Raw genomic sequence first — 15,110 nt, 5'->3', positions numbered from 1 at the left:
AGAGTGATGGTGGACGAGAAGGTTCGGTATGAGGAGCTACCCATACCAACGTACGAAGAAGCTACCGCATCACAGTCCGGATCCTCGCATCTAGGCCCGGAGCACTCTAGCGATGATCTAGAAAGGCAGGGTCTTCTTCAACATGAAGAATCAAATGATGACTTGCCCAACCGGTCGCAGTCAGCCCGTAATGGAGGTTACCAACCGCCGACCGTGGAGTCGGCTCGCTCCAGTATCGACTACCTCGCCTCTTCAGCTTCAGGTTCTGCCCGTCAGTCAGAGGAGGAATTACGACGGGAGATACACCAAATGGATGTAGATGATTCCGGCTCGTCATCCAGAACTCGTCGATCTCTATTCAGTCACCGGTTTTCCAAACGCTTCTCCAACCCCTTTTCCAGTTTAACAAAAACGTTGTCGTCCATACAACTTCCGTTTCGAAATATATTTCCCCGCTTTCAGATTCAATGGAGGTTTTGGCAAATACAGATCAATGAAGACGGATTTGCCTGTATGCTCTTTCTCCGTCTCTTCGGTCTATTCATTCTTGTCTTTCTCATCTACCTCGTGTTCGTCTCCGATGTCTTTGCCGTTGGGAGCCGGTTTAGCATGGGACAGTCTTACACGGCAGCATCCGTTGAGAGTTTTGTGCAGAGTCACATTAACGAAACCAACATTGCCAACAATCTTCAGAAATCGACCCAGTTCGCACATATAGCGGGAACGGAGGGTAGTTATGTGCTTGCCGAATGGATCGAGCAGGAGTTCATAAATGCAGGATTGGAAGATGTTGGGATGGAGGAGTTTCAGGTATACCTGAACTATCCACGGACTGATGGTCGTCGTGTTGCCATTGTAGATCCGCCGGAACTAGCCTGGGAAGCTGCAATCGACGAGCCACAGATATATAACGATGCCAAGCGGCAACAGACGCTTGTCTTTCACGGTCATTCCAAATCGGGAAATGTTACCGGTCCCTTGGTTTATGCCAATTACGGATCTCAGGACGACTTTAAACGACTTGCAGACAGCGGTATCTCCGTCGAAGGCGCCATTGTTTTAGTTCGATACTACGGTACTCAAGGTGATCGTGCACTTAAAATCAAGGCGGCGGAGCTTGCAGGTGCAGCGGGATGTATCATATATTCTGACCCAGCAGAGGATGGTTTTATCAAAGGACCAGCTTACCCTGACGGTCGCTATATGCCAAGTCTTGGTGTACAGCGCGGAGGCGTGAGTTTGATGTCATGGGTTGTTGGAGATGTCCTGTCGCCGGGATTCGCTTCGACGCCGAATGAAAAGAAAAGGTTATCGCCAGAAGAGAGCCTAGGCTTGGTACAAATACCTAGTATTCCGCTCTCCTGGCGCGATGCGCAACGCTTGTTACAAGTTCTGAAGGGCCATGGATCGAAAGTATCGGCTGACTGGGTGGGCGGCGTGCCTGACATCTCTGAGTGGTGGACTGGTGATTTGTCTTCACCAAAGGTGAATTTGATGAATTTGCAGGATGAGGTCGAAAGGCAACCGATCTACAATGTTTTGGGCCGAATTACAGGGTTGGAGCAACCGGAAAAGAAGATTATTGTTGGTAATCATCGGGACTCTTGGTGTTTTGGTGCAGTCGATCCCGGCAGTGGCACCGCGACGTTTCTAGAGATTGTCCGCGTTTTCGGGGAGATGAGGAGCGTCGGATGGCGCCCTCTCCGTACCATCGAGTTTGCGAGCTGGGATGGTGAAGAATATAACCTGATTGGTTCGACTGAACATGTCGAGAACGAAATGGACAGACTCCGAATTAACGGATTTGCATACCTTAATGTTGACGTCGGCGTTAGTGGCAACTCTTTTGAGGCTGCCGGATCACCAATGTTCCATCGACTCCTCAATACGGCCATGGGTCGAGTAGGCGATGAGGCAGCTAATAAAACACTTAAAGAGATTTGGGACGAACAAGGAAAGCGGTTGGAAGGATTAGGCGCTGGGAGTGATTATGTTGCCTTTCAAGATATGGCTGGCACCTCCAGTCTTGACTTTGGGTTTGGCGGTGCGCCTTTCCCTTACCACAGTTGTTACGAGAACTACGAGTGGATGTCCAAATTCGGGGACCCCGATTTTCGGTATCATCGAATGTTGGGTGAACTTTGGGGTTTGCTGCTTTTAGAGCTTGCAGACAGTCCTATCCTTCCTTTTGATTTGGAAGCATACGCAGCTGATTTCAGCGGTTACATTAACAATCTGCAAGAGTACGCGACTTCAAAAGGTGCTCCGCTGAAATCATCGGATACTCCACAGGCAAGATCTGGGACCGTTGACCTAAAGCCTTTATATGATGCCGCAGAAGTATTCAAGACAAACGCCGCTAATTTCCAAGCCTGGGAGCAAGTCTGGTATAGCGCCGTGTATGGAGCGGGTGGTTTTGAGAGCAATGTTATGGGAGCTCGACGTATCGAACACAACAACCGTCTAGCTGGATTCGAGACAAATCTGCTAGACTTGTCCCAAGGTGGCGGTGTAAGTCTTCTCCCATCCTGGTTATGAACATCATACTAACGTATAAAAGGTCCCCAATCGAACCCAATTCAAACACGTCCTATTCGCTCCCCAGACCTGGTCCGGCTACGACGAGGCCGTTTTCCCAGCCATTCGTGATGCTATTGACGCCGGAGACTGGAACGCGACCCAATTATGGATCAACCGTGTTGCCGACATTGTTACGCAAGCGAGTGTAAAGTTGAACATATAAGCCATCCATTGATAATACTCTCTTTCCCTCTTTTCCCCCATAATTCATTGTACATGATTCCTACATTGATTTTGTTTGATTCCCGGGACTACAGCCACCATCCCCGTTATGCTCTCTCCCTGTGTGGTTATAGTCTAACTACATACTCATTGCATCGATCTACTTGAGATCTCATTTTCTTTTTTTTTTTTCCTCATCAGTCCTGAATATTCGTATATAGATATTACTTACGGGAAAACATGTTCATACTATTTCTTGATTTCATTGGGCGCGTTTTCTCTTATCACTCCATGTACTTGCATCTCATTCTTTAAGTGTTCTTATGGACTATCTATCTACCAGTTCGCGTTTTTGTTGTACTTGTATTAGGTATGCCTGCCAATGTGAAGCATTGAACATATTGTCGTCAATACACAGCGGTAGCCCGCAATCCGAGTGTTTGGAAGATAGTCGCGGGGGACGACTCAGGAAAGTTGCTATGTTTTTATCTATCCGGTACGATGCGGAAAATAGTCGTTTACGCATCTGGGCCAGAAACGGTGGTATGCTGGTGGATGACCCTTGTGTTTCTCTATGAATGCCGAGAGCAAATATCCTAGTTAGTTGAAAGATCACCAAGTTGACCCCACAGAGTCTCGCCTACTCAATTCAGTGATATCAGAGATATTACTTTTGTAGTGATTGGAAGAGAATACTGACTTGAAGCGCCATGGATAATATCTGACAATGCCATATCTTCATATACTAGCCAAAGAAACAGATCGTTCGTAGGTGTCAACATCTTACAGACCTGTAAGATGACCTCACTTGCAGAATACATTCTTCGAGCAAGTTGCAGTCGATTTGAGCTCTCGATTCCAGCAGATGAGGAGTCGATGCTAAGGCCATCAGGCGAGACACCGTCAGTTCCAAACTCTGCTGCGAAACTGGTAGGACCAAGGTATCTCAAAGACAGAGGAGTCATTATCTCCGGGGGTGAATTGTGCTTCTCCCAACTAGATGGAGCGTTCGGTGTCTCTACAAGTCTGGAAGTTCTTGGATGTGTTCCAGCCACTGGTGTTGGTGAGTGTATCCTTCGCCGAGCCAGCGGTGCGGGATGGTAGAAACATCCACTGGGAATGCGACGCCGTTGGCAGCGAGTACAAACAGGCAATTTGTGGTCGTCTTTGTTATATCCGATAGCGGCCAACCACTGGCTGCAACAATGTGTTGCTCGCTGTCATCATCGTGGTGTTGGCTGTTGTTGCGCCTCGAAGCCAAGGCATGACTAAAAATTGATTTCTTGGCCTTTTTGCTACCGAACTCGTAACGTTGGTCTGCTGTGCTTGGATTGTAACCACTCGCGCCTCCTGATCGAAGGCCCAGCTTGCGTAGCAATGCGCTGAGCGGCGCTTTGAGAGCGGGGATGCTGGCGCAGATGAATCCAGTGTTGAGCTCCACTGTTGTCCAGTGATTTCCCCCTCTCCAGGCATCTAGGATGATGAGCTGAGTTTAGACAATCGCAACGTGCGATACTTACAGTTGGTGTCATCTTGCTTCTTTTCGATTCCAATTGTAACCAGTCTCATCACTGAGCAAAAAATGACGCTGCCAATGCTCGTCAGATTCAGCGCTTATGCAGGGATACAAGTCACTTACAAGAGACCAACTGCAAAAATGAGGAACAGGTCGACTTTTTGCTGACGCGGGACATGCAGTCGTTTAAGCATGGGCATCGGCAGGAAGAACATGATGACTTCGGCCGTCATGTTTAAAGCAGCGTACGAATACCACTGGGCAGTCGGCTGAACACAGGTGCCAGGGACGGTTCTATCCCACGCCCGTTTGATCGGAATACACTGGAGGATAGTGGCAACAGTGGTTGCGACAGTATACAAGGACACGTATACCATCAGGACAATCACGACCTGCCGGAAAGTCTTATTGACGAAGACTCGATAATAGAGCGTCAAGATGGATATCTTAGTGAAGCCGATGCCCATTTTGTATGGCGCTTGTAATTGTTCCGCGCTCAGAAGACGATTATGAATGCCGAGGCCTTCCTTGACAGCTGAGAGTTCGATTAGCGTTGACCGAGGTGGATATGAACAGAACATGCCTACCCAGGCAATCGAAAACCGTGGCATGAATACCAAACGCCTGTTCGCAAATCGTCAGTACCGTGGAAGCGTATGGGTTGTTGAGGAAATAGCAAACCTACCATAGCTATTGCGAGAAAGTAGTCTTTCCAGGCAAGACTGTAGGTGGTGTAGAGTCGGGCTCCCAGTCGTAAGATAACGAAGACGCCAGCAACTGTGGTCATGGTCACTGCAATGGTGAAGAATTCCCAGTCTGGTTGGGTGCCATCGTCCATTGTTGTTGATCTGATCTCCATTATATTATGCAAATATTGAAGTTGAGGTGACTTGATAGTGTAGTAGGAGTATGTGAGTGATCGCACGTAGGAAGAGAGGGAATCCCAAAAAGAAAACTGTATTTAAGGAGCATAGACACAGGCACCTCAAACACGAAATCTTCCTCAATTGCCTCCATTACAAAAGGATCCGTGTAGCTGCACATTATAGTAAGAAATACACAGTAGGCGTGTCCCTGTCCAAGACTAGTCCGCCTACAATACGAGAACAATGACATTATTACTTTTGACAGGGTTGTACGCAGGTAGCCCGAGACAGTGTTCCCATCGTTGCCTTTTTTTTTCCCCAATAAAGCAGCTTGCCCCAAAAGACATTGCTCTTCCACGTGTAATAGAATACGAGACATACTGAACGTAAAAATAAAATAGCCTAAATGCCTCGAGCCACTTGGTGTTCGTCAAGTTTATTGTCCATATCGAGCTAACCGATCTATGATCCAGGGTCCGCTTTAGCTTATATTCACGCACCATTCATTCATTGGCCGGGGAAGCATAAAGCATCCACTTTCCCCTACTTATGTGGAGGCAGCCGTTCTGATCGGCCCGATGGCATCCCGCTAAGATGTAGGAAATCGTATTGCTAACGCCTTCTTGCATGTTACATACGAAAGAAAACGCCTCCAATAACACAGTATCCCCCTAAGAGATGCATTTCAAATGGTTGCTCTACCTCCTCCTTAGCAGCGCCCGTCCCAACCGCGGCATAAACCCACTAGGTACCCCGAACATTTTCACCAAATCGGCCCCCTCCGTTTTCTTAGATCGTAAGCCAGTCTTATCGCCTTGTACTGTTGGCCGCTCAACCCTGGAAGATGTTGGTTCCGCATCAAGACACGGGAAACTGGACAACGGCCGCATCCTTGTATACACTAGCCCCTGCAACATAACCAATCCAGCTGCCGGCTGAATTGCCCACGCGAGACAGTTTTTACATTAGTGTGAGTTGGGTTGACTTGCTCGGCAAATTTGTCTCTAGAACTGCCAGATAATTAGTTACCTTGTCTAGTGATAACACCATTTAAGTATTTTGCCTCGCCCCAGCGAAGTGGCTATTCCGAGAAGTTTTCGTTTCGCGATGAGATAGCCCCTATTTCAATCGACCCCTCACGCATCTCTGGCAGGTTGCAATTCCTTCAAAGCGACAATTGAGCAAATCCCACCCACAGTATGCAGGCTACTGTCGTCACGAGAAGTGACTCTTCATCTAACGGCATCCCGATCAAAACCGATGAGGGAATCCTGACGAGAGAGGAGGCAGAAGGCCTTGTGAATCCGGCTGCTGAGAAGAAACTGATCAGGAAACTGGATGCTCACGTCATCCTACCCGTCGGCATGGTGTTTTTCTGGGCGTTTGTGGACAGAGTCAATCTGGGTTATGCTAGGCTTCAAGGGATTGAGAAGGACTTGCATATGGTTGGCAACGATTTCAATGTGGCTTTGCTCGTGCAAATCGCGCCGTACATATTCTTCGAAATTCCAAGCAATCTTACCCTTAAGCGTGTTCGTCCGTCGCTTTGGCTTGGTGACTTAAGCCTATGCTGGGGCTTCATAACCCTAGGCCAAGGGTTTGTCAAATCTTTTCAATGGACTTATTGTTCTTCGGATATTCCTTGGCCTTTTTGAGTCAGGTCTCGTCCCAGGTATTATCTCCCTGAGGACTTTGTCAATAGTTCGCTCTGACAATCTGCAAGAGCCGTGTATTTGACGTCCATGTACTATACGCGTTATGAGTTGCAGAAGCGCATGGTTGGATTGTACATGGCGAATTGTATCGCCATCGCAACCAGCGGCGTCAGTCTTTAACACCCCCACCCCCACCCCCAACCAACCAATTTGACCGCTGGCGACAGTAGCTCACCATTAGTGATAGCTCATCGCTTACGGAATGACCCACCTGGAAGGACACGGGGGCTATCACTCCTGGCGTTGGATCTACATCATTGAAGGGACAATTACGATTGGGTTGTCCGTCTTCCTCTTCTTTATCATCGCCGACTGGCCTGGCCAAGCGAAATGGTTATCCGCCGACGAGAAAATACTTCTTCGGGCAAGGCAGATTGTCCAAGATGGCGGCCTGGCTCGTATGGATCGCCTCGACCGGAAAGCGCTCTTCCGCATCCTGAGCGATTGGAAAATCTATAGCGCAATTATCATCTACTTTGGCGTCTCCGCCTCAGTGAATGCGACTGCCTTTGTGCCCAGTATCATTGCCCGTCTCGGTTACACCAACGCTGCAGCACTGGCGTATACCATTCCGATATACGTTGTAGCAGGCGTCCTGGCATTCATTGCAGCCGTGATATCAGATCGCATACGTAATCGGCTTGCACCGTGCCTTTTTTCGGTAGTGCTCTGTGTTTGCGGATATGCCGTTCTCCTTAATCAGGACAAGGTCTCACTCCATGCACAGTACGGCGCGCTTTTTCTCTTCAACGGGGGTTGCTTTATGGTCCTTCCCACTCTGTGGACATGGTTAAGTAACAACATGGCCGGCCACTATAAGCGTTCCTGGTCGAGTGCCGCCCAAATCGGATTAGGCAATGCAGGTGCGATCGTGCCGACCATGACATACGTCGCCAAAGAAGCTCCAGCCTATACGAGAGCGTATTCAGTCTCACTGGCCTTGATCGTCGCGGCGGGATTGGTCATGGTCCTCACCGAAATAGGCTTGTGGTGGGAAAACAAAATCCGTGACCAAGGGAAGAGAGACTATCGTCTCAATCTTCCACAGGAGGAGGTCGAGAATCTAGGAGATGATCACCCCAGCTTCCGATTTACATACTAGGAATATTCTTGCCATACCTAATGTGATAGGAAAAGTGACTACGTTCCTGCTGCTGATCAGACTTTCTCTTTCCTACTCACCCGGTCTCGAGTCTGAAATCGTCTGTCAGTAGCAACTCTCCTCTAAATGTCTTCTTCTATCTTCTTATTCTTTCATTCGTTCACGGCTCTCCAAGGAATCTACCCTTGAGCTACCTCGGAGCATACAAAGATACCACATACTAACAACAAGTCTATGATCCTCTATAAGCCTATTCTCCTACCGTCTTCCATGGTATACTAGTGATAGACCCAATGGTTGTTCTCATATATCGTATACCATCCAAATAGTCTTCCGAAGACAGTTCCTTATTATAGCTGAAAACTCGTTTGTCTCATGGGCGTAAATATGATCGAGTTCAAGAGCATCACCAAAGGCATTGGCAGCGTTGATAACCGAGTTGAGACGGGCGATATGTCTCGCTGTAAAGTGCTGACGAATACCGTCTGCAAGAAAAACACCTAAAGCTGCCGGTGCTGCTGCAGGGGAAACCCCCCCCCCCGACTGTTCCTATAAGAGAAACAAGCATGCCAAGACGTTCTGAGCGCTCAGTATAGCGATGGACCTTATTGGACTCATATAGAAGCTTGATAATCGATTTCCTTGTCCCGTGGTTCAAGTGCTTCAACATTGAATAAATATATCTAGAAGATTGGAAGTGTCTCCGACGGCACATTTCCTAACAGCATCAAACATGTTGGAATCATATACAGGTTTTCGTACAGCTCGAGCGTTGCGGGCATCGTCGATCCCTTCTATTCTCTAGTAGAGACGGAATTCCCCGCATAGTTTCTAATTAGTACAAAGGAAATCCGCTCTGACCACATACTCATGAGCTTATGTAAGGCTCACTGATCTGATCAAGGCGCTCAGTGAGTAGAAACGCCAGGGAAAACCTCGGTATGTAGGTAGACCTAAGGGATGGTTCTACCCTGGACGCATGAGCAACCTTGGAAGCATGCAGGAGAGCAACATCACCGTGTACCCGGGAGAACTGCACTCACAATGCATCAATTGACCAATATCGATGTGTGAGATGCCATGGAATTGAAATCCACGGAGGTTCCATCACTATTTTATTTATACGCCATGCACACAGACCGCAGTTACTTACTGTCTTATGCACAAGAAGCATATAAATGGAACTCCTTGCTTCAATAATGGTGTTGGATCTGCCTGCACTCTGGTCTGTCTGGTCTGATCCGTCGAATACATGCATAGGCACCTATGCTGATATTCATACATATGTATGCATAGTTAACATGCGTCGATTATTCAGCGAGGAAGTAAGATGCATATACTATATGACAGGTGATACGTCTCATCTGATATGGCTTGTTAATCCCCAAGTATCTAGGTGGGCCCGGTATGTAGGCACTAGGGAGTCGATGATGCATGAGATGCTTCGCGAATAGCGTGTTTCCTGGTCCGCATGTCGATCGCCAAATTGACTTTTCAATTGTCCTGCGCGATTGGTCTCCTTTTTGTCGGATCAGATCAATCATCAATCCAACAAAGGCACAATAACGTACCAGGAAATGATAACTTCGTTGTTGGTGTATGTTGGCGCGTCCCTTGAACTCCATCTGGCATTCCGTCTCCACTGTCCATGCCCACGCGTGGTACGACTAACCGGTCAGTCTGATTTTCAATGATTCATTATTGAACCTTCTTTGATGGCTCCCGTACAGAGAGTAAACGCGGCTCATTTCCAAACTCAATGGCTTGTCGATTCAATAAAATCAACCCGTCTTTCGCTTGGCTTGAGCCTAATCGGGTTCATGGTAGCGAGGCTGAAAGCCACAGAGTCTATTTGGGATTCGCTGGGTTGGTGTTGTTGACTCCGTATTTTTGGTTAATACGTACGTAGTTGCTTGCTTCGAATTCCAAGTATCTGAGTCTAGTTTCCCAGTGACTACTACGTATAGTTATTAGTTAGTTAACCCCCGACATTGGTCAGCGCTTAATTCGTGGTTGGCTAACTTGATAGTGCTTCGTTCGGATGGCGTCTTTAGACTCAAGCCCTTACGCACCGCACTAAATTACGGTAAGAGGCTAGCTAAGAGCTCCAGTTTAGCAGGGGCGCCGAGTGGGCCATCGTGACGAATATATTGGATGAGATGTGCTGACCGACTGAGAAGATTGGCGTGTTGCATAACTATTTCGATGCTTCACAGTTCGACGTTGGAACCCTTTGCGTCTTTGCGCGACTGTTCGTAAGGCAGTAGTTTGACATTTCCGGAGCCCAAGGTTTCTTTCTCTACATACTTTTCAAGTACCGAACGAGGTGGCGTCAGACGTGGCAGTTGAGCTGGCTGTGTACATGATAAGCGACGACAGGGCTGTGCTCAAGGCATATTGGTACCAGGTGCTAAGCCCGGCGTATGCAGAGATCATAATACAGAGTACATATCATCGAGGCTAAATAGCCAGGATGAAGATCTCAACCGAATCCTGTACTTTGTAGAACCAAACCACTGTACAGTCAGCCAGTAACCTGAAGAGTAGTGACTAGTCGGAGTGTCGTTGTTGTACCAGTTGTTCGGGGTATCCCAGTACCTACGTGGTCAGCAATTCAAGATTTTGCACAGTCCACGGACGATATTATTTTTCTCATTCTCTTTCTGCTTTCGAGAATAAAAGAAACCATCGACATTGGCGATTATAGACTATTCTTATTGCGAGTTCGTGGAACAAGAGAAACGAAACTAGGTTATCCACCGGGATTCCTTGGTTGGGTTTTTGCTGGAGCAAGTCTTTCTTTGTATGTACCCGCCTTCATTCCAAGTCTTTCCCTTCCTGCCCTGTCCACCTTTCTCCTTTTGCTGCTTCGTTTTCTTCTCGTTTTTACTCTCTGCGCAAACATTCTTCTTCACTCGTTCATCTTCCAACTATCGTCAATATCATCGCTTTGTTATTCTCTTTTGTTGTTGCAATCCATTTATACATACTACATACATACATACTACCACCACCTAAATTCCGATCCTACCGCGTCTTGAAACTTGACTAATGAATGATCCTGCCGCTGACGATAGATTGATTAATTAATTAATTAATTAATCTAATCACCTGTCTCGATAGCCCTCGTTTCAACCTCATTACCCCTCGCAATTTACTATCCACGCCATTTTCCTGCCTTGTTTACTTGGTGGTAGATCGTTCCCTTTCCGTTCGCTTTACTGCGTTGAACGTCATTCTAGACTGCATTTGCTAGCGATTTCCAGCTACCAGTCTTCGAAACACCTTATTGTACAGCTTTGTTCAGTCTCACAAGAGGAAAGAAATAATACGTCTTTTCCACTCGAGCAATGTGTATGATCTGAGCTTGTGTGGCTTAATCTTTGGTTCCTGGAGAGCTGGTCTCTCCGGGCTGTTTTGCCTTGTCACCATTATAATAAACATAAACCCTGACTGCCAGCAATGGCACTGAAAGTGGATAGAATCCAGGTCCAGCCTTTCCCTCCATTTCAGCAAGAACACCACGATGCGCCAGTTCAACAAGACCTCCAGTCCCCGATTCTCCTCCATAGGTCAGCAAGCTTTGAGTCTACACACGAAGAAGATATTCAGGATACTCCCGTCTCACCCGGCGTAAAAAGAAACTTCTCCGATACGAGTCTGTCCTCTAAAAACGAATCGTGGAATGTGAAAGAGAACTTTGCTGCCGGCAAAGATATTCTGCGTCGAGTTACACTGCGTCCCTCGAGTAAACCCAAGAGCTTGGCCCGCCGCACCTCGACCAACGAAGCTGCCACGACTTCCAATTCTGTTCATGGGGTAGACAATACAACGCCGAGAGAAAGATCGCGTAGCCTGGTTGGGGAGAATAAGGACAAGGCATGTCAAGATTCGACACCACAGATTGTTGTGAGGCCGTCCAAGTCTCGATCTGTCTCTGAGAAGATAGCTACACTTGCGCGTGTTTCATGGATGTCAAGCTCTCGCTCACCGTCGCCAGCCCGTGATGCAAAAAGAGGAGCGTCTTCCTCGCGAGAGCAGTCTCCAACCCCTAGGAGGAGTCGTCCTGTGTCCACAAATGGGGTATCTTTAAGCAGCGAAACCAAGGAATCTCAACAAAATTCCAACGATGACGCGCAGACTAAACGGCCAACTTCGAGCAAAAGGTCCCGCCGACCATTGAGTGCATTTGTCCCTAGAAGCAAATCAGCCGATCCGCCTTCCCCATCGCTCCGAAGCAGGAAATCAGTGGATCAACTAGCATCGCGTGGGCCTGATCTTCCTCCTCTCCCTAACCCGCCAATTCCGTCTACATTACCTGCTTTAGAACCTGGTCGAAAGAAGGATGAGCTTTGGAATGTTTTCAGAGGTCTGGAAGCTGATCTCCAGAAGTTTCACGCTAAATCAACCAATTTAAAGGTGAATGTAGTACGGTCATCATTACTTCCTTTCCTCCAACGATATGCATCGCATCCGTCATTCAATGCGCTCCGGCCTGAAGACCTCGACCGGCGAGTCAACATATTGAACAAGTGGTGGACTTCATTATTGGGACTATTGCATGGCAAACACAACCAATCGGTGTCTGGCACAGACCGACCTGTCTTCTTGGAAGCGCTTTCAGGGATCATGATGCGAAAGGAATGGAGAGTTCCTTATCAACCCCAGAGTTTCTCTGCCCATAGCTCCAATTCTTCTCTAGAGTCAAGCTCCTCGGACTTTCTGGCAGAATCGATATTTCACAATGTGCGCAATATTTTCAATCAGAATCTGCTCTCACAGATGTCTTTCGTCGTGGAGAGAATGTCCCTACGGCATGCGCCGGCCAGTTTGGTGTCTTTCTGTGGAAAAGCGTGTGCTTATGCGTTCTATTTCTGCCCTGGTGTTGCTGATATGTTGGTACGACTATGGAATACTCCATCGGATTCGTTTCGTCGGTTGCTGGCAGACCCATTGGGATACAAAGGACTAGGAGGTAGGGCTATCGCGCAGAACCTTTCTGCTAGATTCCCACTCCCCGTACGGTCTTTAGCCTTCTCCTCTCATATTGCTATTTCCAGATACTTACGGCAACCGCCGGTTTTACCATTGAGCGCAACACAAATTCCATGGAATGGACCTTGGGTCTCACGCTGGTGTGGACGGGACAGTGATCTCTTCTACGTTTTCGTCAAGTACTTTCATATGCTCAATTGCGACTTTCTACCCCCAGAAACAGACACTTCCCATCAACTATTTGCTCCTGGGATGTTGTCCGTTCAAGGCCATCTTTTAATGGTGCTAGAGGATACACTATATCGACAATCTTCTCCACCAGCACCAGAGAATCCCTTTGCGCCAAGCTCTGTAACCTTCGACGATTTCATTGAAGGACCCAATACTGCCATGTCAACAATGCATATGGGTATGGCAAATTGTCACCGTTCGATGGCAGAGAATCGATTGATCATACTCTTGCGTGACTTCCTTTTGGGGCCGTCAGCAGAACTTGCCCTAGCTCGGAGAATGTATATTGACTCCTTTATGCGCGTATTGAAGACTGCCGCCCGTAAGACATCGCTATTCAACCATAATGCCTGTCTTGTTCTGTGTGATTTCGTCGAGGAGACAGCTCCCTTGATCGACCGATATGCTCGGAAGATCAAAGAAGACATCTTCCACTGGTCATTCTGGCTTGATGTTTGCAAGCAAATGACACTCAGTCAGAATTCAATGACCGAGGTTCGTTTGTTTTCTTTCTTATTTTCCATGTGGAAATCGTGGACCTCGAACAAGGAACGATACAACGACCTTTGTTCTCGGTTTTTGCTTCATGATGACTACTTTTACACATACTTCAGCCATTGGAATCCAATGGTACGAGCTTATTTTCTGCGATTGATTTGTTGGAGGGTGGCTCGTTTCAGCGCCAACCCTACTCCTGTTGAATCGTACGTATACCTGGAAGGAGCTCGATGTTACATGTATCTGAATCCTTACTAACCTTTGTATGACAGGGACATTTATGAAATGCTTATGGACAAACTGGAGCAGGTCTGGGCCTATTATTTAACCTACAATTTGCGAGCCAAAAAGGAAATGCTTCCTCTATTGGATCCAGCGGCTGCCTATCCAGCACCCGGACGACGACTATTGATTATCCGCTCTGACAACCAGCAGCCGTCTCCAAGCAATCCCTTCATCTCTTTTGATAGGTTAAGCACGCCATCATTCAACCAAACTGTATATCAATCTCACGGAACGCTCAAGTTTGATCTCAACGGTCTGCCTTCGGATTCAGATTCTTCAGCACCCAAACGAAGGTGGAATATACTGAAAAGTGTATTTGGAGGGACTGTAAATCCGAAACCTGGAGAGGTCACGCCTCCTGGCAGCGTGTCTGATGAAAATGAAATCAATGCGGTCGACGGTGTTATGAAGAGGCAGTCAGAAGAGCACGGCAACCAGATGGCTGAAGAAGATGATAGTATATACGAACCTCAAACCCCTCATCAACAGTACAATTTCAAATTTTCTCTGGAGTGGTGTTCGCACCCCCAAAAGAATTCGCTGCAGAAACCCGCCAAGCCGAGACCTCTTTTTGAGCCAGGTCTTCCTCGAAAGACCCTGTATCATGTTCAATATCAACGATCAGCCAAGGCGTTGAGGAACTCAACAACAACAACCGACGGATCTATCGATCCTCGCCGGGATGCCGACGCATCAACGACTAGCACTCGGAATTCATACGCGACGACCAAGACATCCGTTGACGAAGAAACAGATTCAACCATCTTTGCACACATTGAGGACAGCAAGATCCTGCGCAACGAGCGTATAGTGTCTAGTAAATACGCAGGCCGGGCACTGGCGGAATGGGCTGTGATTATATCCGAATTTGATAACTTCTTTGACCGACGACTCAAGGAGGGTGTTCCAAGCGATGACCTCGTTGAAACACCTACGCTGAGCGTGGAGAACCTCAAGAAATGATGCATCCACCGTTTTTTCTCTCTTTCTTTTTCTTTCCTTACATCTGTCATTATATTCTGAGCATGTGCATTTGTCCAAGTAACAACAACAACAACAACAACAACAAGCACATTCGCAATGCGCGAGCATATCATATTTAGGCGTTTGGTCGATCTCTTTTCTGTGTCTTGTGGGGGTTTAATTTTCATCTCTTGCGT

The 15,110-nt window shown here is 47.5% G+C and overlaps 4 protein-coding genes across 4 annotated transcripts; 3 read left to right on the top strand and 1 right to left on the bottom strand.

Moving 5' to 3' along the window:
* Window positions 1–6: 6 nt before the first annotated feature.
* On the top strand, window positions 7–2,743 carry EYB26_000173 (uncharacterized protein; the record flags this gene model as incomplete). The annotated part of the gene is made up of 2 exons (XM_054259490.1): window positions 7–2,511; window positions 2,561–2,743. 2 exons carry the CDS (start codon window positions 7–9, stop codon window positions 2,741–2,743), a joined length of 2,688 nt encoding a protein of 895 aa, XP_054115465.1.
* A 1,017-nt stretch (window positions 2,744–3,760) lies between these two features.
* EYB26_000172 (uncharacterized protein) lies at window positions 3,761–5,096 on the bottom strand (the record flags this gene model as incomplete). The annotated part of the gene is made up of 5 exons (XM_054259489.1): window positions 3,761–4,215; window positions 4,263–4,330; window positions 4,382–4,793; window positions 4,846–4,882; window positions 4,944–5,096. The coding sequence occupies 5 exons, from the start codon at window positions 5,094–5,096 to the stop codon at window positions 3,761–3,763; spliced, it is 1,125 nt and encodes a 374-aa protein (XP_054115464.1).
* A 1,227-nt stretch (window positions 5,097–6,323) lies between these two features.
* EYB26_000171 (uncharacterized protein) lies at window positions 6,324–7,941 on the top strand (the record flags this gene model as incomplete). Its single annotated transcript, XM_054259488.1, has 3 exons — window positions 6,324–6,721; window positions 6,848–6,947; window positions 7,027–7,941. The coding sequence occupies 3 exons, from the start codon at window positions 6,324–6,326 to the stop codon at window positions 7,939–7,941; spliced, it is 1,413 nt and encodes a 470-aa protein (XP_054115463.1).
* A 3,462-nt stretch (window positions 7,942–11,403) lies between these two features.
* On the top strand, window positions 11,404–14,913 carry EYB26_000170 (uncharacterized protein; the record flags this gene model as incomplete). Its single annotated transcript, XM_054259487.1, has 2 exons — window positions 11,404–13,871; window positions 13,938–14,913. The coding sequence occupies 2 exons, from the start codon at window positions 11,404–11,406 to the stop codon at window positions 14,911–14,913; spliced, it is 3,444 nt and encodes a 1,147-aa protein (XP_054115462.1).
* Between the last annotated feature and the right edge of the window lie 197 nt (window positions 14,914–15,110).

This window comes from Talaromyces marneffei, chromosome 1, assembly GCF_009556855.1.
Source record: "Talaromyces marneffei chromosome 1, complete sequence".
NCBI lineage: Eukaryota > Fungi > Ascomycota > Eurotiomycetes > Eurotiales > Trichocomaceae > Talaromyces > Talaromyces marneffei.
The sequence above is the reverse complement of the archived record's forward strand: the minus strand, read 5'-3'. Positions and strand labels throughout refer to the sequence as shown.